The 21637-nt window shown below is 44.4% G+C and overlaps 2 protein-coding genes and 2 non-coding genes across 4 annotated transcripts in view; 2 read left to right on the forward strand and 2 right to left on the reverse strand.

Moving 5' to 3' along the window:
* The first annotated feature begins 6098 nt into the window (after window positions 1-6098).
* On the forward strand, window positions 6099-11119 carry LOC139402884 (uncharacterized). The gene is made up of 5 exons (XM_071146770.1): window positions 6099-6170; window positions 6490-6571; window positions 6762-7055; window positions 9023-9343; window positions 9818-11119. Exons 1-5 carry the CDS (start codon window positions 6099-6101, stop codon window positions 9967-9969), a joined length of 921 nt encoding a protein of 306 aa, XP_071002871.1. The 3' UTR covers window positions 9970-11119.
* Window positions 11120-14140: 3021 nt separating this feature from the next.
* On the reverse strand, window positions 14141-14213 carry trnak-uuu (transfer RNA lysine (anticodon UUU)). The gene has a single exon. It is a non-coding gene; the product is annotated as a tRNA-Lys (tRNA).
* A 665-nt stretch (window positions 14214-14878) lies between these two features.
* On the reverse strand, window positions 14879-14951 carry trnat-ugu (transfer RNA threonine (anticodon UGU)). Its single transcript has one exon. It is a non-coding gene; the product is annotated as a tRNA-Thr (tRNA).
* Window positions 14952-16257: 1306 nt separating this feature from the next.
* LOC139402883 (E3 ubiquitin-protein ligase DTX4-like) overlaps window positions 16258-21637 on the forward strand; it is a 40028-nt gene continuing 34648 nt past the window's right edge. Inside the window, exons 1-2 of the mRNA XM_071146769.1 lie at window positions 16258-16527; window positions 17831-18045. Coding sequence (XP_071002870.1) covers window positions 16442-16527; window positions 17831-18045 — 301 coding nt within the window. The 5' untranslated portion in view covers window positions 16258-16441. The remainder of the gene's footprint in view (window positions 16528-17830; window positions 18046-21637) is intronic.

Raw genomic sequence — 21637 nt, forward strand, 5'->3', positions numbered from 1 at the left:
ACAGCTGGAGGGGGTGGACTGTCACAGGGTCTGAGGCTGGGCAGAGGGGGGACTTTGACCCCCCAAGTGTTCCTCTCACATGCCGTTCAAGCCAGCAGGGGCCATCTGTGGGCTTGAGGTGGGTGGGGTTGGCGCTTTTTCCCACACACACACACACACACTGGGCTCTCACTGAGCAGCTCATACACACACACACACACACACACACACACACACACACACACACACACACACACACACACACACACACACACACTGGGCTCTCACTGGGCAGCTCACACACACACACACGCACACACGCACACATACACACACACACACACACACTGGGCTCTCACTGGGCAGCTCACACACACACACACACACACACACACTGGGCTCTCACTGGGCAGCTCACACACACACACACACACACACACACACACACACACACACACACACTGCGCTCTCACTGGGCAGCACACACACACACACACTTACTGTATGTGTTTTATGCACACATTCCCAGAGACACACATCCTCAAATGCTGTATGAACATGTTGATTCTACACACATTTGATACACGTGTGTTAGATCATTGCAGTGTAAAAAAAAGTGTTTTAATTGATGATGAGGCAACAGGAGTGGAAGAAATGTTACATACACATAGGGTGCATCCTTTATGGCACCCCTATGGGTCCTGGTCAAAAGTAGCACACTAAATAGGGAATAGGATGCCATTTGGGATTCTGCAACACACTATGCCTTCACAGGGATTAGCCACACATACAGTACATGAACAGAAGTGACATGCACAAACTTGCGTGAACACCCACATACGCTGTACTCTACATCTAGATAATGTGCAGATATTATACAGTACACAGCAGCACATTCATTCCCTCTCAACGACAACCCTCAGTCACGTGGACAACAAGAGCTTTCCACATTCTCTTCTGAAGGGTTTCTGTGAAACCAGAGATCAAATAGAGCTTCCAACTCACACACACACGTCGGTATCTACAGTATGTGAGTGTGTGTTTGTGTGTGCGTTTGTGCATCTATCTGGGTGATCTGTGTATGTGCGTGTATCTATGCGTCCAAGTATGTGTGTCTCTTCTTGGAAACCAAACATCTCTGAGCCCGCCCCGGTAAGCGCTGACCTAGAGTCAGCACCAGGGACATGTTCCAGACAAATCCTTTGAGAACGGTGTGGAGGAGGGTTCCCAAATTGATAAACGGGTGGAGAGAGGGAGAAAGAGGAGAGGATGACAGGGTAAAAGTGTGTGGGAGAGACATCGTAATACAGCAACACTGGAATTCCTCTAGTTGTGGCGTTACCTCATGCCGTGTTGTGAAACCTGAGGTGCAGGGTTGGGGTCCTTTCCATTATAATTCCAGGCAATTCTGGGAGTCAAATTCTCTTTATTGCTTGACAGTGAGCAAAACGTGAAATTGGAATTTGGTTTATTTTCAGAATGGACTGGAATTGAAATGGAATTGACCCCAACCCTGCTGAGGTGTGTTCAGTGAGATAAAATGTTCATAAATGATTGCATATTCTACATGGCACACAGTCGTGTCTTTTCTACACAATTTGGATCTGATTGTTCTGTCCTGTTGAACCATCCTGAACAGGTTCCCCCTCTCCAGGGGAGCGTTCAGCCAGACAAAACGTTTTGGTAGGTTCAGATAGAAATATGTAATGTAGAACAAACATGCCTCTCCGACATGTCGCCCAAGGAAACACTTTGACTCCGTTAATGGAATTTCTATCTGCAACGTTCGACAACGTTAGGCAACTGAACGTGGCTCAGTCATTGCAGTTACAGATTTCTCTCCTGATTAAGTAAAATTAAGTAAAATCCCTATCTCCATCCATGGCTAATTTCGGAAAGGGACCATTTTAGCTAGTAAGCCACAGGAGGACAACAACCCTACGAGGAGCAACCATTCAAATTGTTTCTGTCAATGACGTATATTGATATGATGGGAGTGAAGCCAAATCCAAACTGGCTTTCCTCTACACTTTTTTTGGTGCACCAGGACCATTCACAGCTGAGCTCAGTTTAGCTCAACGCTGATTCGCTATTATTTTATACTTTTTTTAATCAAAGGAGGCCAAGTGCTCATTGGCTTCCCTTGTCTTCAAGGATACAGGTGGCAACAATGTCATGCTCTTTATGACCAGACAGCATCAGATAGAGAAGCGCTGTTTTGCTTGCTCAGATGCATTCTCCTGTGATATTTATTTTACCTTTATTTAACTAGGAAAGTCAGCTAAGAACAAAGTCGTACTTACAATGACAGCCTACCCCGGCCAAAACCTAACCCAGACTTCGCTGGGCCAATTGTGTGCCGCCCTATGGGACTCCCAATCACAGCCGGTTGTGAAAGAGCCTGGATTCGAACCAGTGTCTGTGGTGACACCTCTAGCACTGAGATGCAGTGCCTTAGACTGCCGTGCCACTCTGGAGATACAGTCAGCCTCTTGCGAATCGAAGGAAAATTATGAAACAGAGACGAAAGATAAATTATATTATGTTTTTTTCTTGGTCCATTTTTGGATGCTTCCCTTGGCAGCCATGAGTACACACCACTGCCTTGACCCAGGGTTTAACATGATCACTGAAGCTTTAACCTGGACCCAGGGTTTAACATGATCACTGAAGCTTTAACCTTGACCCAGTGTTTAACATGATCACTGAAGCTTTAACCTTGACCCAGGGTTTAACATGATCACTGAAGCTTTAACCTGGACCCAGGGTTTAACATGATCACTGAAGCTTTAACCTGGACCACCGTGTGGTTTCCCTTGATGGTTAAGGATCACACATACAGTATGTTCCTGGCACATGGTTGAGAGGACCTGGGAGTCATGGGCCGTGTCTTAAATGGAACCCTATTCCCTACATAGGGCACTACTTTTGACCAGGACCCATAGGGAATAGGGTGCCATTTGGGACGTAACCATGGTAGCTCTGTCTGTGTAGATGGCCTGATTACAAGTGCATGACAAGCGCATGAGACGTTTATTGTTGTGACAACAGGAATTATCAGTGATGAAGACATGGTATGTGTCAACATGAAGAAAAACATGGCTTGCATGAAGGTTGTCTTAAAGTTGACATAATAACATTATTATAAGACATTCTATGGCTCTAACGCACATACACAGATACACACATAAGCACACACATAAGCACACACACACACACACACACACACCTCCCAGTGACTTCACATCCCAAATGTGGCCCGTCTGGCCCTGATCCCTCTCCCCCAGCCAGTTCTCTGCTGGGCGGCCACACAGACTGGTGGTTTTACAGTCAGTCTGTCTGGACATGACATCTGAATGGCTTCTCTGTGGGCAGAGACTTGAGTCATAGAGAGACGGAAATTCAACCTTAGTAAAACATTAGTTCAACATTGACTCATTCTCTTTGAACCACCGTTTGACTATTTCAGGCCCTTAAGCATAGAGTCAGACCAACGTACAGTATCATCAACATGGAAAGACACGTCCCAGATTCAAAGACAACCACATAGCCCAGAGGTTATTCCATCGTCAAACACGGTTGTCGAGGTACACAGTCAGCACAAGTAGTCATAGCCTTCCACCAAGACTGTAATTGGTTGAATGAGGTGAGTGATTGCCTGGCGGTAACAAAAGTTCCCCGGCAGGTCCTCTGCGAATAAGAGTTACCACCACTGGGGTCAGATTGATTTCTAACTGAGCAAGGGTTTAAGGAATGAGGCTACACTACCATCTAGTGGTCGTTGTAAGCCACTACAAGACCCTGACACCGGTATGATCCAACAAAATGTGCTGAACAAATTCAGAACATGACGTCTGTTTCAAAAGGTAATCGTACTTGCGAAATATAAATAATTGCGTTATCACTATCACCATTAACGGTGATATTGATGATTAAACTGATTTGGAGGACTCAGGTGTACAAATGGTTATTTTTCAAGGAAATTATAAAATAAAAATCCTATATCGTATCATCTCTATCCCTTATTATCGCAGCAAATGGATCAATGCAACAATGTATTCATTTTTTATAAATGTTTAATGTATTTATTTATTTGTATGTATCCAAAGAGTACATGGGGTACGCTGACAACCAAGAAGGGTGCAATTGCGGCCGCATTTCTGGGCGTTCCTACGATCAGGACTCCCGAGTGGCGCAACAGTCTGAAACACTGGATCTCAGTGCAAGAGGTTCGAATCCAGGCTGCATTACATCCGACCGTGGTTAGGAGTCCCATGGGGCGGCGCACAATTGACCCAGCAGCGTCCGGGGTAGGCCGTCATTGTAAATAAGAATTTGTTCTTAACTGACTTGCCTAGTTAAATAACATGTGGGCACTGCATCTGCAGGAACCCCTCTTTATAATTGTACTGTACATTTTTAAACTAGGACATGAAGGAGGCGGGGGGGCGCTCCAGTACAGTAGGTGATGCACAATAACGTTTGATGCCAATCACCGACAAACCCCACAGAAGAATGGGCGGTGGCGACAACGGTAGCTAGCTAGCCGTACACCGATAGACAGTGTCCTTCGACCCCAGCAATGTTTTCATGCAGTTCTGTTAACGGTGGGGGCAGGTGTTGGGCAAGCGGGAGCAAAGGACACTGTTTACCGGTGTCGCCGTCGTGGTTTTCCTGCTATCCCACCTTGGTTGTTCCCTCAGCTAGTGGAATATCTAGGGTTGCTTGAGATGCTAATAGATGTTGAGGAAGGAGTAGATTCAGTTGTGAAAGTTAACGTTTAATAACACAGTACTATGCTTTCTTTAATATATTCACAGATGGATCTAATGACCCTAAAAAAGGCAGGACAGGAACAGCTTTTGGAGTTTAAGGTGGCAGTGACGAAAAGAGCAACAGGTCATTTATCTGTTTACACAATGGAGATGTCCATACTCTTGGCTGCAGAGTGGGCGGAGGAGGTGAGGATGACGGTAGTCATCTAGTCTGACTCCTGTGCAGCGCTGATGAGCTTAAATTCATGTGTGTCTCAGAGAATACAGGGTGTATTGTATGAGGTCTTATAGTGCTTGTACTGTGCGAAACAGACGGGGGTGTTTGTGATGTTCCTCTGGGTACCAGCTCATGTGGGAGTAGAGGGGAATGAGGAGGTGGATGCTATCGCCAAGCAGCATCTCAAACATCCTAATGTTGAAATGGATTTGTCCATCAGTAAAGCAGAAGCCAAGGGTTTATGAGAACAGTGGTTAAAAACTTAAAAACAAATGGCAAGAGTTGTGGAACAGGAAGGGAAAGGGATGACACCTGTATAATATCTAGGAAAATGTGGGGGGCAGGGAGGTCCACAGGCAGAGGGGGCAGGGAGGTCCTCAGGCATAGGGGGCAGGGAGGTCCTCAGGCAGAGGGGGCAGGGAGGTCCTCAGGCAGAGGGGGCAGGGAGGAAAGTGTAATCACAAGGCTGAGACTGGGAAACACAAGGCTGAGACTGGGAAACACAAGGCTGAGACTGGGAAACACAAGGCTGAGACTGGGAAACACAAGGCTGAGACTGGGAAACACAAGACTGAGACTGGGAAACACAAGAATGAGACTGGGAATCACAAGGCTGAGACTGGGAAACACAAGGCTGAGACTGGGAAACACAAGGCTGAGACTGGGAAACACAAGAATGAGACTGGGAAACACAAGACTGAGACTGGGAAACACAAGAATGAGACTGGGAATCACAAGGCTGAGACTGGGAAACACAAGGCTGAGACTGGGAAACACAAGGCTGAGACTGGGACACACAAGGCTCAACAGGACATTGAAATTGGTAGGAAAACAACCGACTGGGTGGTGTCATCACTGTCAGGAGGAGATGGAGACAGTGGAACATGTTCCATTTCAGTGCAGGCAATATGGGAGGGAAAGGGGGAGATTATTGTTAGATTTATGGAGTAATGGGGTTGAAGAGCCAATATTAAGTGAGCTGCTGGGGAAATCTTCAGCGGCTGTAGTATTTAATGATGTATTTCGCTTCCTTAGGGAGATGAGAATCATGGGTAGGATTTAGACCTTCCTGCCTCTGGTTAACACTCCAGTCCAGTTGGTGGCGGTAATGCACCTTAAATAGTCCAATGAAGAAGAAGAAAACGAAAGTAGTTATTTCTCAGAAGAACCACCGCTCTAGGAAAAACATCTATAGTTTGGTAAATTAAGTATATTCTATTGAAAATCTGTTTGTTTGGGGGTCGGGGGTGGAATAGGATACTTGTTTCTTAGTTTGTAAGGTGTATGTGATGAATGAATGTTGTTTTAATGGACGGCAATGGTCTGTGAAGCGAAAGTGTTTTTTATAGGGGTGTATAGTGCACACCCAAGCAGTAGTGCACACCGTAGCAAACCACAGCAAAACGTTATGCAACAAAGACGAGAGTTTCTTAGTAGGCTACTATTTTAGTGTAGGCTAAATAGTTTAGTTATAACAACAATAATCCACATCTTAAAATGCTTGTTCAAATTTCACAGATGTTGAATCCTGGGGCAGTAGAGCACAGCATGGGTTGGAAACTCTTCTACTGTGTTTTTACATTGATGGTTGGCCTTCTTGGTACGCTTTTCCTAAATGAATCATTTTAGATACACTATGTTATTTTTGTGTGAACTGGCCTCTTGATCAACATCATTGAGTGTGTTCACTGTATTAGCCTAATGTTAAATATGTCAAGGATTTAGTTTGGCTACAAATATGTAAACATTATAATCCTTGTATTTATTTTCCTTCCCGACCGTTTCCACAGAATGCCCCTCGATTGGTAATGGTATCATTATCAAAACTGTGAATTTGAAGGACTCTGTCACTCTCCCTTGCAATGCAAACTGTGACATTGCCATCGTTTGGAGGATTGTGGATGGCCAGGTCGTTGCCAAGACTGATCAAGGAAAATTAATTGAAGGAAAGCGCTTTGAGAAGAGGGTGGAAATCAACAAAGACCTCTCTCTCACAATCAGCTCTGCGGTGTACAATGACAAGGGCTCATATGAGTGTGTCTGTGGTAATCGGACTGTTGCAGATGTGAAGCTAGATGTTCTGGGTAAGCTGAACAGACATGACACAACTTTACATATTGAATGTTGACTGGGAACAAGAACTATGATTATTTTACTCAGGGATAGATTTGAAGAGTTTACTTCCAAAATGCTATATCCACCATTTTTTTATAAGAAATGATTGGTTATGGGTACCTTAATGTGTGTGTAAAATATTACTGTTCTCAGATTTTGTTTTTTTCATATGTTTTTATTTGCAAAATCCGATATATTTTTTATTTGGAATGGAACGTTCGTATCCTGTATATTTGACAGTGATATGTGATCGTCTCACCTACACCTAGGTATCTTAAAGGGATACTTCAGGATTTGGGCAATGAGGCCCTTTATCTATCCCCACGGAGTCAGGTGAACTTGTGGATTCCATTTGTATGTCTCTGTATCCAGTGTGAAGGAAGTTAGAGGTAGTCTCGTGAGCTAACTAGCGTTAGCACAATGACTGGAAGTCTATGGGTATCTGCTAGCAGTTTTTTTGTTACATTTGACTGTAAAACATAGTAGTACTACTTATTTCTCTAAGAGGCGTTTTGAAAAAAAATATGGTTATTTGTCTCTGAAATGAAACCATCCAGTGATAGATTTTAAACAAATACATTGAACAAACCCATACCATGATTAGAGAGTGAAAAAACATACCAATCTCTTTCATAATATCTAATTACAATAAATGACCAACATTTCTGAAAATGGATATACAGCGTTTTGGAATGAAACTCTTCATTTATGCATTTGCAATTGTTGCAATATTGTAATATTGGCCAGACCACTGTTTTTCTGAAGTCAGTGTGTAATTCAAAGTCTACATACTGTTGATTTGTGTTTTAGAGTTGTGATCAATGATAATAGTGTAATATCATTCTGTTCTTTACTTGCGTCTATTCAACTCATGTCCATTTATCCTTCATTCCCTGATCCTCCACTCCTCTCCTTTTGGCTTTCACACTACGCTAACTTTAAGCCTCCAGCACCTTCCCCCTTCACTTTAACCCCCAAGCACCTTCTCTCTAACCTTAACCCCCCAGCACCTTCTCTCTAACCTTAACCCCCCAGTACCTTCTCTCTAACTTTAACCCCCCAGCACCTTCTCTCTAACTTTAACCCCCCAGCACCTTCTCTCTGACCTTAACCCCCCAGCACCTTCTCTCTGACCTTAACCCCCCAGCACCTTCTCTCTGACCTTAACCCCCCAGCACCTTCTCTCTAACCTTAACCCCCCAGCACCTTCTCTCTAACCTTAACCCCCAGCACCTTCCCCCTTCACTTTAACCCCCAAGCACATTCTCTCTAACCTTAACCCCCCAGCACCTTCTCTCTGACCTTAACCCCCCAGCACCTTCTCTCTAACCTTAACCCCCCAGCACCTTCTCTCTAACCTTAACCCCCCAGCATCTTCCCCCTTCACTTTAACCCCCAAGCACATTCTCTCTAACCTTAACCCCCCAGCACCTTCTCTCTGACCTTAACCCCCAGCACCTTCTCTCTAACCTTAACCCCCCAGCACCTTCTCTCTAACCTTAACCCCCCAGCACCTTCTCTCTAACCTTAACCCCCCAGCACCTTCTCTCTAACCTTAACCCCCCAGCACCTTCTCTCTAACCTTAACCCCCCAGCACCTTCTCTCTAACCTTAACCCCCCAGCACCTTCTCTCTAACCTTAACCCCCCAGCACCTTCTCTCTAACCTTAACCTCCCAGCACCTTCTCTCTGACCTTAACCACCCAGCACCTTCTCTCTGACCTTAACCCCCCAGCACCTTCTCTCTGACCTTAACCCCCAGCACCTTCTCTCTAACCTTAACCCCCCAGTACCTTCTCTCTAACCTTAACCCCCCAGCACCTTTCCCATTCACTTTAATTGTCATACATTCCATGTAGACCTATATCTAATTAAATTACTTTCATAATTGCACACCATTCAAGGCCCACCCCTCTTCTCCCTCCTCATCTAACAGTCCCGACAGAAATATCAGCTCACGTCGGAGATAATGTCACACTTCACTGCTATGGCTCAACCAATAAGCAGGCAACCGATGGTGAGATTTATGTCCAGTGGGAGAAAGATGGACAGACTGTGCTGAAGATTGACCCGACCAATACTACCTTTGGCCCTGGATTCATTGACAGGACATCAGTGACCAGGGATGGTTACAGAGAGGGTGACCTGTCCCTCACCTTCACCGGTGTACGCTCGTCTGACCAGGGGACCTACCTGTGCTTCTTCAACCGGGATAGTGACTCAGGATATCCACATGGAGTCACTCTCACTGTTAAAGGTGGGTTGTCTATTGAATGCATTGCTCACTTAAGTATTGTATTTAATATTCACTTTTTAACGTATAGACATTGTTCTTTGTCTTATTATTATCATAGTAGTAGATGTAGTGTTAGTGTAATATTTCAAGAGAATAGTATTTAGTCATGGCGGTCTTGCTGTTTTGTATTGTTGTCTGCGCTAGTTGAGATTATAAACTGGGTGGTTCGAGCCCTGAATGCTGATTGGCTGACAGCCGTGGTATATCAGCCTAAGACCACACCCCCTTAGGCCTTATTGCTTCGGTATAATATTGTTGTAATTTCCTTTATCTTTGCTGCACTAACACTACTATTTTCTATCTTTCTGTCTTTCTCTAGAAAAGCAATTGGAGCCTGCAATGACTGATAGTGAAAGGAGTAGGGTGCCATTGATAGTAATAATTATTCTACATCTGTTTATCATTTGTGTGCTCGGGTTAATGGTGATTCCCAAGAGAAACAGGAGACAGCCAACAGTGGACTTCACAGTCACTGGAAAAGAGGACAACACAGCATCACCAGCACATCTCTCCATCGAGGATCTTCCTGTTCCAGTTCAGGACAGCCAACCGTTGCCAGAAGTCCGAAGAATCCAGAGTTGTTCTGATGATCATCTTGATGAGACCACGTGTCCTGAGGGGATGGATGAACACACAGAGGAAGAGGAGGAGCTCCATCTCCCAGTAGCTGAAAGTGGGACACTGCTAGACCAGGAGAAGAGTAGCACAGGGAGTTGAGTTATGTATGAAGGTAGTATGTTCTGGTTGCCAACTTCTTTGTTGTCGTGAAATGTTGGATGAAATGTGCTATGTTCACTGAAGTGGATATGGATGTCTTCCTCTCATAGTTTACTGTATGAATCGGTAGCCAATGACTGTAGCTTGATGGGCTTGAATCAAATGATAGAGGGTTTATTTTATCTAGGGCCCAGTCTTTGCTGATGTCCTGTCTAGTCTTCCAGCCTCACTGGTGGCTTAAATTGTTTAAAGCTAGAGATTCTACACCAGCATAAGCATTTTATTGGGGGGTGAGAGGTATAAAGAAGGATCCTTTGAGTGTGTGAATATGAAAGGGAAGCTGGTAGGGTATAAAGGAGGAATCATTCATCTCTCTGGTGGTGGTGCTACTGATATTGTAACGGGAAGGTTTACTAGTCAAGATCAATGTCACATTTAATCTGGCCTTGCTTGATATCAAAGGGGATATCACAGTACGTGTAATAAACAATATCCTCACCAGAGGGCAGACGTACACCATCATTTTAAAGTAAACTATGATTATTTTGGGGTCAGTGATACACTTGGGACGTCCCTACCCTAAATCCTAACCTTAATCCACAAGCAATACTTTAATCCTTACATTAACTATTTTACATTTCAACTTCTGTGGGGTAGGCACGTCCCAAGGATCCTCGATAACAGATTCATGTATTATTATAACCTATTACATGATGCGTAATAAATATATGTATTTGCTAAATGATTATAAAGAATGTTTGCTATATTTACGTTTATTTTATCAAATGTAAGAAATATTATTGTTCACAAAGTGTAAACCTGTGTCGAAACTGTTTTGAGAAACTGGCGCAAGCACCTGTAACTTTTGTAATGATTGTCATTTTCGGTGAGTCTTTTCAGTGAGCCGGCTCATTTGGCTCCGAGCCGGTCCATATGTCAGATCTGGCCAAATTATTAGATGTCCTGCAAAAACAATGTAGTATTTTTTTTTCCGCACTTAAAAAAAATCTGTATGCACCAGATTGCCGTGACCTCCTCACTATTTATTGTGTCTGCAGTGAGGACTCACCCTCTTTACAATTAGTTTATAATGTATCTGCAAAAAAAAAAAATAGCTCAAAAAGGAGTAGTAGCCGTATGCAAATCAGGGAGCCAAATGAACAATTCTTTCACCAATGTGATTCGGTTCCGTTAATTCGCTTACTACCCAAAGCTAAGAGCCAATTGGTGCTTGATCCGAAAATGTGGTCTGAGGTGCCCTATGGATGGTGTGACAGAATTGCGGGCCACCGGAGCCATGCAGAGACCAACTTGAGCTCCATCCCGTATCGCCATGGCCTCTCAAATGTTGTAATAATGCAGAGGGCATGATTGGTTGAAGGTAGGCGAGGTCGGGAGGTCTTGTATAAACATAAACTCCCTTCCTTGACAGCTGCACCATCGAGAGCATCCTGACCGGTTGCATCACCGCCTGGTATGGCAACTGCTCGGCATCTGACCGTAAGGCTACAGAGGGTAGTGCATACGGCCCAGTACATCACTGGGGCCAAGCTTCCTTTCCATCCAAGCCCAAAAAAGTGTCAGAGACTCCAGTCACCCAAGTCATGGACTGTTTTCTCTGCTACCGCATGGCAAGCGGTACCAGAGCATCAAGTCTAGGACCAAAAGGCTCCTTAACAGCTTCTACCCCCAAGCCCCCATAACTGCTGAACAATTAACCAAATGGCCACCCGGACTATTTACATTATTTTATTGTGTTACTTTTTATTATGTTTTACTTTCGTTTATTTGGTACATATTTTCTTAACTCTTCTTGAACTGCACTGTTGGTTAAACCTCTTTGGGCTGAGATCCCACTAACGGGATCGATATAACAACAGCCAGTGAAAGTGCATGGAGCCAAATTCAAACAACAGAAATCTCATAAGTATTTTAGACCATTTTAAAGATACACTTCTTGTTAATCCCACCACAGTGTCCGATTTCAAAAATACTTTACGACGAAAGCACACCAAACGATTGTTAGGTCAGAGCCAAGTCACAGAAAAACACAGCCATTTTTCCAGCCAAAGAGAGGAGTCACAAAAAGCAGAAAAAGAGAGAAATGAATCACTAACCTTTGATGATCTTCATCGGATGATACTCATAGGACTTCATGTTACACAATACATGCATTACACAATGTATGTTTTGTTTGATAAAGTTCATATTTATATCAAAAAATCTCAGTGTACATTGGCGCGTTATTTTCAGTAGTTCCTAAACATCTGGTGATTTTGCAGAGAGCCACATCAATTTACAGAAATACTCATAATAAACATTGCTAAAACATACAACTGTTATACATGGAACTTTAGATAAACTTCTCCTTAATGCAACCGCTGTGTCAGATTTCAAAAAAGCTTTACCGAAAAAGCACACCATGCAATAATCTGAGTACAGCGCTCAGAGACCAAAACAACCCAAACAGATTTCCACCATGTTGTGTAGTCAACAGAAGTCAGAAATAGCATTATAAATATTCACTTACCTTTGATGATCTTCATCAGAATGCACTCCCAGGAATCCCAGTTCCACAATAAATGTTTGATAAAATCCATCATTTATGTCCAAATACCTCCTTTTTGTTCACGCGTTTAGCCCAGTAATCCAAAATCATGACGCACCTGCAGACGAAAAGTCAAAAAGTTCCGTTACAGTCCGTAGAAAAGTGTCAAACGATGTATAGAATCAATCTTTAGAATGTTTTTATCATAGATCTTCAATAATGTTCCAACCGGAGAATTCCTTTGTCTGTAGAAATGCAATGAAAAGCAAGCCTACTCTTATGTGAACGCACGTGCTCAGCTCATGCATCTCTGACAGACCTCTGACTCAATCCCCTCTCATTTGCCACCCACTTCACAGTAGAAGCATCAAACAAGGTTCTAAAGACTGTTGACATCTAGTGGAAGCCTTAGGAAGAGCAATATGACCCCATGTGTATTAAATAGGCAATGAGTTGAAAAACTACAAACCTCAGATTTCCCACTTCCTGGTTGGATTTTTTCTCACGTTTTTGCCTGCCATATGAGTTCTGTTATACTCACAGACATCATTCAAACAGTTTTAGGAACTTCAGAGTGTTTGCTATCCAAATATACAATATTTTACAATATTATATATATATAATATGCATATCTTAGCTTCTGGGACTGAGTAGCAGACAGTTTACTCTGGGCACCTTATTCATCCAAGCTACTCAATACTGCCCCCAGCCATAACAAGTTTTAAGGTCTACACGTGTTGTATTTGACCCATGTGACAAATAAAGTGTGATTTGATTTGATCTTCCATCACAACAGCCCTGCGCTGCTCCGCATAGTATAAGAAGTATACATGCCCTGACTTCTGTAGAGGCCATATCACGGTAAATGCTTGACAGCCAAGGCAGACATCAGATTGAACATGTAGCGCCTTTGATGGTTTGGCATTGCGGTTGTGGCGGAGGGATTTCATGACCTGGCGGTGGTTATGTGCCTGCTAGCTAAATAATGTGAGGCAAGAACACACCAACTAAAACACTGTCCCTCGTGTAAGTTATAAGAGAAGTCGACGCTTTAGGTGTAATTATTGCGTTAATGTACTGTTACTATAATGTCACACAACGTATCAGACTTGTTTGCAGCTATCCAATACAACTAGATAACGTTAGCTAACTAGAGAGCACGGGCGAGCCCAGTCCGTGTTCGCTAGCTCGATCGGAAAATATGGTTGGCTTTCTTAATTTCAGTTCACTTATTTGAAAAAATGTTAAATATCACACATTGTATTGTGTATTAAAAAGAGTCCTCTACTTGAAAATATGTTTTTGATGGGTTTGTCGAGCTAGCTAAAGTTAACAAGCCTAACACCAGATGTAACGTATTTCCCAACATGATTCCAACTAACCTCAGTCACAGAAGCTATCGAGGCCGATAATAATATTCGTTAACATTCGTTCTGTCTGTGCAGATGAGGAAGAAGGCGCTAGCAACTGAGAGCATTAAAAAAAAAAGATACCGCCCGAACAGGGACTTGAACCCTGGACCCTCAGATTAAAAGTCTGATGCTCTACCGACTGAGCTATCCGGGCTCTGACTGGCAGAGAAAGTGGAAAGATTTTGATTTTAAAAACTCGTAGGGTAGATCACGTCTCGACTTGCTTGGAAAGTGACTATTCCCTGCTACAGCGCATTGTTTCTGTGTTGCTCAGCTCAAGAGCTAGGGGGCACTTTTCAACCCCATAGCTAACTTTACTGTAAGTGTATTGCAGGCAGCATCGTAACGTTTATACCACAGATTAATAGAGTTTTGGTTTTACCCACAGGGACAGTTATCGTATCTTTGGTTATACTAACGTTAATTTAGCTAGTTACTGTAGCTACATCATAGCTCGCTAGTGTTCCATTTCATTCTGTGGTCGGCTAACCTAGTACCGGCGCAAAGATACACTATTGGCAATGTGTATGTGTTGATAATAATACCCTACCGATGCAAAGATACACAATTGGACATTTGTAAGTGTCAATATGCACGGAAAAGCTATTGTCAGCCTCTGTGTTGTTCCTTTAATCTTCATTTATTGGCAATTCATTGTTTTCCTCTGATCAACATACGTCATTTATTAACGTCATTAACGTGAGCAACAAAAAAACTGAGATTAATGCATCGTGGCAGTTTTTTTTTTGTCCTGTCCAAGTTTAGGACGTGAAAGACCGACGTGTTGATCCGATTAAAGGAAAAAAAATAAAAGTGTACAGGCCCCAGCGAGATTTGAACTCGCGACCCCTGGTTTACAAGACCAGTGCTCTAACCCCTGAGCTATGGAGCCCTGTTCTGTTGAGGCTGAAACGCAGACTGTTTTTGACTGTGGCATAGTTTTTCATTAGAATTCTATAAGCATTCTGAAAACATATATGGTTGCTTGCAAAGACCTCAATTGATCGATTTAATTTTATTGTTAAAACATCCTTATATCAGTATTTTAAATCAACACGATAAAGACAACAACAATATCCTGCATTCTGACTTGCAATGTGTTTTCAACTGCAACCACTAGATGGCGTCAAAGAACGACATTTGTCAACAAGACATTCAGAAGTTGTTTGTAGCCTGTCATTTGTTGCCCTCAGGTGGATAATTAAGCAATAAGGCTTAATTGTGGTATATGACAAAAATCCGCTGTCCCTGTACAACGCAACGCGGGGTGCCTGGATGCAGCCCTTAGCCGTGGTATATTGGCCATATACCACAAACCCCAGATGTGCCTTATTATAAACTGGTTACCAACATAATTGCAAATTAGTCTTCCAAATGGACAATGACACCAAGCATACTTACAAAGTTGTGGCAAAATGGCTAAAGGACAACAAAGTCAAGGTATTGGAGTGGCCATAACAAAGCCCTGACCTCAATCCTATAGAAAATTTGTGGGCAGAACTGAAAAAGCGTGTGCGAGCAAGGAGGCCTACAAACCTGACTCAGTTACACCAGCTCTGTCAGGAGGAATGGGCCAAAATTCACCCAACTTATTGTGGGAAGCTTGTAGAAGGCTACCCTAAACGCTTGACCCAAGTTTTAAACAATTTAAAGGCAATGCTACCAAATACTAATTGAGTGTATGTAAACTTCTGGCCCACTGGGAATGTGATGAAGGAAATAAAAGATGAAATAAATCATTATCTCTACTATTATTCTGACATTTTCACATTCTTAAAATAAAGTGGTCATACTAACTGACATGAAACAGGGGATTTTTACTAGGATTAAATGTCAGGGAATTGTGAACATTTATTTGGCTAAGATGTATGTAAACTTCAGACTTCAACTGTATATACAAGTAAAATAACACTGCAACTAACACAGAATGGGCACACAAATAAATACACCTGCAGTTGGCACAGCCTGTAAGGCAACACTATACACCTTGCTATGTTTGTGTTTGCCAATGCATTTACAATTTGGGATAACTTCAGGGCAGATCTGCACCAGTGGCGTACTACTACTTTGGGAATTCAATGCACATGACTGGCTTGCTATAGGCAGCCTCCTATGGCTTTGGGCGTGGTATAGAAATAGAACGGAGGTACCAGCCTCCGGGATGGAACATATTCAGTATCGGAATACAGAGACGGATACGTATGGTTAGCCAGAGGACATCAAATATGTCCAATATTTGCTTTGGAATACTGAATCAATTCCACCATGGAACTCGAATTCGATATCCAATAAATACGCGCAGGAATTGAATTGAATTGTATTTTATGGATTTATGAAAAGGCGTATTTTTTTTCCATCACTAAAGCCACTTGAGGATTGTAAATGAGAAACATGCGTGTGGAAGACGGGCGGATAGTTAGTCTTGGTTTTGAACCCATTTCTAAAACCAAGCCTCCAACGCAACGAACGTAAGTAACTAGTGAATAGGCCAATATATGTGATTTTCAAATACCAATAAAATGCTGCGTTTGTTGTTTGCGTTTTGATTGTGTTTATAAAAAAAGGACTAGCCCGTGCGTAAACATGCGTTCCAAATGCTCCATGATCACAATACATCATAATCACTTCTATCCTAACAAGTCGCCTTTCTCTGAACTTGGACAAGTCAATAGAGAGGCTATAAAAAAACCTATATAGATACCGGAAAGTTTTCTTCTTGAATGGTTTCTTTCTTGTGCTTAGCCTAGGTAGTTGTGTACAGTAATTTACACAATTTGTTTACTTGAAGCCTAATGTAGCCCATCTCCCACCCGTGGGACGATACAGTTACAGTAATGATATGTAATAAACATGTTCAATAGGCCGACTGTACTGTTTCTAGGCAAAATGACGCGATGATTAGCCAATGATCACAAAGAGCTGAGTAATCGCCCACAAACATGTTGTGCCAGGCTTCATCCCAAAAAAATGGTAGTGAATGAAATGGGATTGTCCTGAATGAAACTGTACACCCAATCCGTTCTCTCTGCGTAGCATATACCTGTCCAGCCGGTTTCAAAGATTTGTGAAAGCTAGATCCGGGAGTTACGGGTATTGGTAGGTAGGTCTATTACGAGAGGGGTGTTGGATGTCAGTTTGGAACAGTTCAACACACGACGCCCCAACGACTGGAACGGAGCTCCTTTCTCTCGCCACTCCAGAAGTGTAGCTTGGTCTCGCCACTTGCGCAACAAGTGACTCTGGCAAAGGGATTTCTAAGATTCAGTCGGACACATTTTGTTTCTTTATGCTAGAACGTGACTGAAAATCAAGGCTTTCAACGAGAATAACAGGAGCACTCTCTCCGTTTCTTTGCCTGTCCACGGTTTATGAAGGCATCACAACCGGCTATAAAATCCGATTTCTCCGTGTTCGACCATGAAAGTGACACGGATGTTTGTGCCCAGATGCTGCGCTCCTTCACATTACTGACTAAATGTAAGATCCTCTTTGTTCATTTAGGGAGACCTGTATTTGTGTGTAGATATCACCTAGCTACAAGCCCATATAACTTAGAAACTACGGGACTTCGTGATGGCTAGATTGAGCCAAGTGATGTTGGAATCAGTGATGAGACATCGATCCTCGTTTCAATAAACAGCGATAGGCTACTTTGTAGCCAAATCCAAATGAACAAAGTCTAGCCTGGTTCCGGATGTAAACACAACGTCGCGCCTTCCTTTTTAAACCATGGTTGCTAACAGAGGAGTATTTTCTCACTTCTCTTTCCAGGGCCACCATGCTCCATGCGTCCGCTGTGGTCGTGTGGGAATGGCTCAACGAACACGGGCGGTGGCGGCCCTACAGCCCGACCGTCTCCCACCACATCGAGGCGGTGATACGAAGCGATCCCCGTGGTGGGAGCGTCGTGCTAGGCCAAGTCGACAACCGCCTCTCGCCCTACATCCTAGACCTGCAGTCGATGCACCAGTTCAGGCAGGACACAGGTAAGAAGACGAGAGCTGAGAGGTGGGAATGGCTGTTGTTGTTGTGGGGATGCCGATGTGGTGTTGTTACGCGCCTGGTGTTGTTTGTGTAAGGCACGTGGCTGTATATAGGTGGATAACTTTTGTGAAACAGCACAGTTTAAAATATATGGCAAATAGAAATCAAAACTGGATGGTTTTAAGAGATAGACGGGAAACCACGTGTTTGATGTATTTGATACCATTCCACGTATTCTGCTCCAGTCATTACCACCAGCCAGTTCTCCCCAATTAAGGTCCCGCCAACCTCCTGTGATGTCCAGTGAGTGTCTCTGTGTCTCGGTCTGTCCAGAGTGGATATATTGTTATAGACAAAAGTCCTATCAGAATTCTTACTTCTACATAGGCCTTTTTAAACATCTTCGGCTCAGTTGTCAGTCTGTTCTAGTTTTTACTTCACGTTACTGCACGGCTGTGTTAAATTCCGTTCGTTTTGCATGTGGTTCAACTAATAGACTGCTTCGCCACTGGGGTGGAGCTTAGAGCTCACAGCTTGGTTCCATTCCGTCATAGAATGAGAATTAAGAATGAATTACAATCAGTTCCATATTCCTAGGGAGTTAAACCCTCCGCTTGCCTGTCAGACAGAATGGGGTGAAAGTGGGATGACCTACGACAGCTGTACCTCACAGAGCCTTGGCCTCTCTTACGAGAGACATTCTTCCCCGTAGTCCCCGAATCTAACACACGCAGCTGCTGTGTGGGGACTGACATTGGGTGGTATAAACAGAGGGAGCGAGAGAGAAAGGGCACCCTATTTCCTACATAATTCTCTAGTTTTAGTCAAAAGTAGTGCACTACATAGGGAATAGGGTGCTCTTTGTGACAGATCCAGAGTGTAAGGGGAAAGCAGAGAGAATGTGATATTTCAAGGCTTAACAGCAGAGAATCTGAGAATCTGCCTCCGGTGAGGGAGATGGAAGGAGGGATAGAAAGAGAGGGAGATGGAAGGAAGGAGGGATAGAAAGAGAGGGAGATGGAAGGAGGGATAGAAAGAGATGGAGTCGGAGGGAGGTAATAGGGAAGCCCATCTATCTCTCTCTTTGTGGAAGTTGAGAGAACAGATGTTTGTTCCTCTATTGTGGCCTAGACATTCATGCAGGGCGCACACACACACACACACACACAGGGAAGAGTGTGGGAGAGAGTTGTAGGCGTAGAACCCGAGTCGGGAGACGGGGTAGAGGGCGTACCGGCAATTCTAAGTTCACCGAAGTGGAAGATGAAGACAAAAGAGAGGACGAGAAAGAAAGGGGGAGAGAGCAGTAACGACAGAACCATCTCTCTTTACCTTGTAGCTCCACTCTGCTATTTCACCACAGCTGATGATTGTATGACACTGTGACACCTCTCCCTCCCACATCCTCTCACAGCGTTGGTGCTAGAGACAGACCGCATGAGAATACAGAAGCTCGCAGCTCACCGCTAGCCAAGCAGTCTCTAAACGAGCTTCGCGCCCCGTGGCGATGGTTTTAAGCCTCACCATGTTTCTCCTCTCTCCGTGTCCTGGCTTTCCCCACCACTGTGTGATGCAGTGTTTCTATGATGACATCAGACTCCCATTACTTTGTTGCTTCAACAACTGTTTTAGAAATATTATTAGACTTTAAATCCCCTTCCTGTAATTCCCCGTAGCTACTGGATGTGGAAACGCAGCTTCCCAACTGTTCACAGGGCTAATAGTCAATCAGGGAAGCCAGACTGAAGGGTTTCCAGCTGTCACTGACGACTGAGGAGCCCTGTGGAAGGTAAAACCCATCTAGCGTTAGCGTCTCGCTGTCATTTCAGGGAGCCGTTAGCCTTCAGGCTAGCTGCCGTCAACCAACTCAACATCTAGCATTAGCGTCTGTCATTTCAGGGAGCCGTTAGCCTTCAGGCTAGCTGCCGTCAACCAACTCAACATCTAGCATTAGCGTCTGTCATTTCAGGGAGCCATTAGCCTTCAGGCTAGCTGCCGTCAACCAACTCAACATCTAGCATTAGCGTCTGTCATTTCAGGGAGCCGTTAGCCTTCAGGCTAGCTGCTGTCAACCAACTCAACATCTAGCGTTAGCGTCTGGCTGTCATTTCAGGGAGCCGTTAGCCTCCAGGCTAGCTGCCGTCAACCAACTCAACATCTAGCGTTAGCGTCTGGCTGTCATTTCAGGGAGCCATTAGCCTTCAGGCAAGCTGCCGTCAAACGCCGTTTGGGGAGTCTTTTCTCAAACATAGGCAAATATTTTTCTACCTGAAGTGGATGAATAGAAAGTAGATTCCCTTTGTAATTCTGAGATGCACTTGCCGACTGAGCCATTGCTGTTACCGTCTGTCAGACAACAGGCAGATTGTTGTGAAAGGACACACCCTTTTGACCACCGATTGAGTCACTGACTCCTTCTCTAACACATTGTCAATATGTCTTTCTCGCTCTTCTCTGTCTCTCCCTTCTGTCTCTCCCTTCTGTCTCTCCCTTCTGTCTCTCCCTTCTCTGTCTCTCCCTTCTCTGTCTCTCCCTTCTCTGTCTCTCCCTTCTCTGTCTCTCCCTTCTCTGTCTCTCCCTTCTCTGTCTCTCCCTTCTCTGTCTCTCCCTTCTCTGTCTCTCACTTCTGTCTCTCACTTCTGTCTCTCGCCTTCTCTGTCTCCCTTCTCTGTCTCCCTTCTCTGTCTCCCTTCTCTGTCTCCCTTCTCTCTCTCCCTTCTCTCTCTCCCTTCTCTCTCTCCCTTCTCTGTCTCCCTTCTCTCTCTCCCTTCTCTGTCTCCCTTCTCTCACTCCCTCCTCTGTCTCTCCCTCCTCTGTCTCTTTCCTCTCTTTTCTCTCTGACTCCTGTCTCTCCCTCCTCTCTCTCCTGTCTCTCTCCCTCCTCTCTCTCTCCTGTCCCCCCTTTTGTCTCTCTGGTCTCTCTCCCTCCCCCGTCTCTCTGGTCTCTCTCCCTCCCCCGTCTCTCTGGTCTCTCTCCCTCCTCTGTCTCTCCCTTCTGTCTGACTCCTCTGTCTCTCCCTCCTCTGTCTCTCCTGTCTCTCTCCCTCCTCTGTCTCTCCTGTCTCTCTTTTCTGTCTGACTATCCTGTCTCTCCCTCCTGTCTCTCCCTTCTGTCTGACTCCTGTCTCTCTCCCTCCTCTGTCTCTCCCTTCTCTGTCTCCCTTCTCTCTCTCCCTTCTCTCTCTCCCTTCTCTCTCTCCCTTCTCTGTCTCCCTTCTCTCTCTCCCTTCTCTGTCTCCCTTCTCTCACTCCCTCCTCTGTCTCTCCCTCCTCTGTCTCTTTCCTCTCTTTTCTCTCTGACTCCTGTCTCTCCCTCCTCTCTCTCCTGTCTCTCTCCCTCCTCTCTCTCTCCTGTCCCCCCTTTTGTCTCTCTGGTCTCTCTCCCTCCCCCGTCTCTCTGGTCTCTCTCCCTCCCCCGTCTCTCTGGTCTCTCTCCCTCCTCTGTCTCTCCCTTCTGTCTGACTCCTCTGTCTCTCCCTCCTCTGTCTCTCCTGTCTCTCTCCCTCCTCTGTCTCTCCTGTCTCTCTTTTCTGTCTGACTATCCTGTCTCTCCCTCCTGTCTCTCCCTTCTGTCTGACTCCTGTCTCTCTCCCT

This window comes from Oncorhynchus clarkii, unplaced genomic scaffold, assembly GCF_045791955.1.
Source record: "Oncorhynchus clarkii lewisi isolate Uvic-CL-2024 unplaced genomic scaffold, UVic_Ocla_1.0 unplaced_contig_2103_pilon_pilon, whole genome shotgun sequence".
Lineage (NCBI taxonomy): Eukaryota > Metazoa > Chordata > Actinopteri > Salmoniformes > Salmonidae > Oncorhynchus > Oncorhynchus clarkii.

Coding starts and splice junctions, on each gene's coding strand:
- LOC139402884 (XM_071146770.1), top strand. CDS start 6,099: ATGAAGAAGAAGAAAACGAAAGTAGTTATTTCTCAGAAGAACCACCGC. Junction 6,171..6,489: donor GGAAAAACATCTATAGTTTG/GTAAATTAAGTA, acceptor CAAATTTCACAG/ATGTTGAATCCTGGGGCAGT. Junction 6,572..6,761: donor ATTGATGGTTGGCCTTCTTG/GTACGCTTTTCC, acceptor CCGTTTCCACAG/AATGCCCCTCGATTGGTAAT.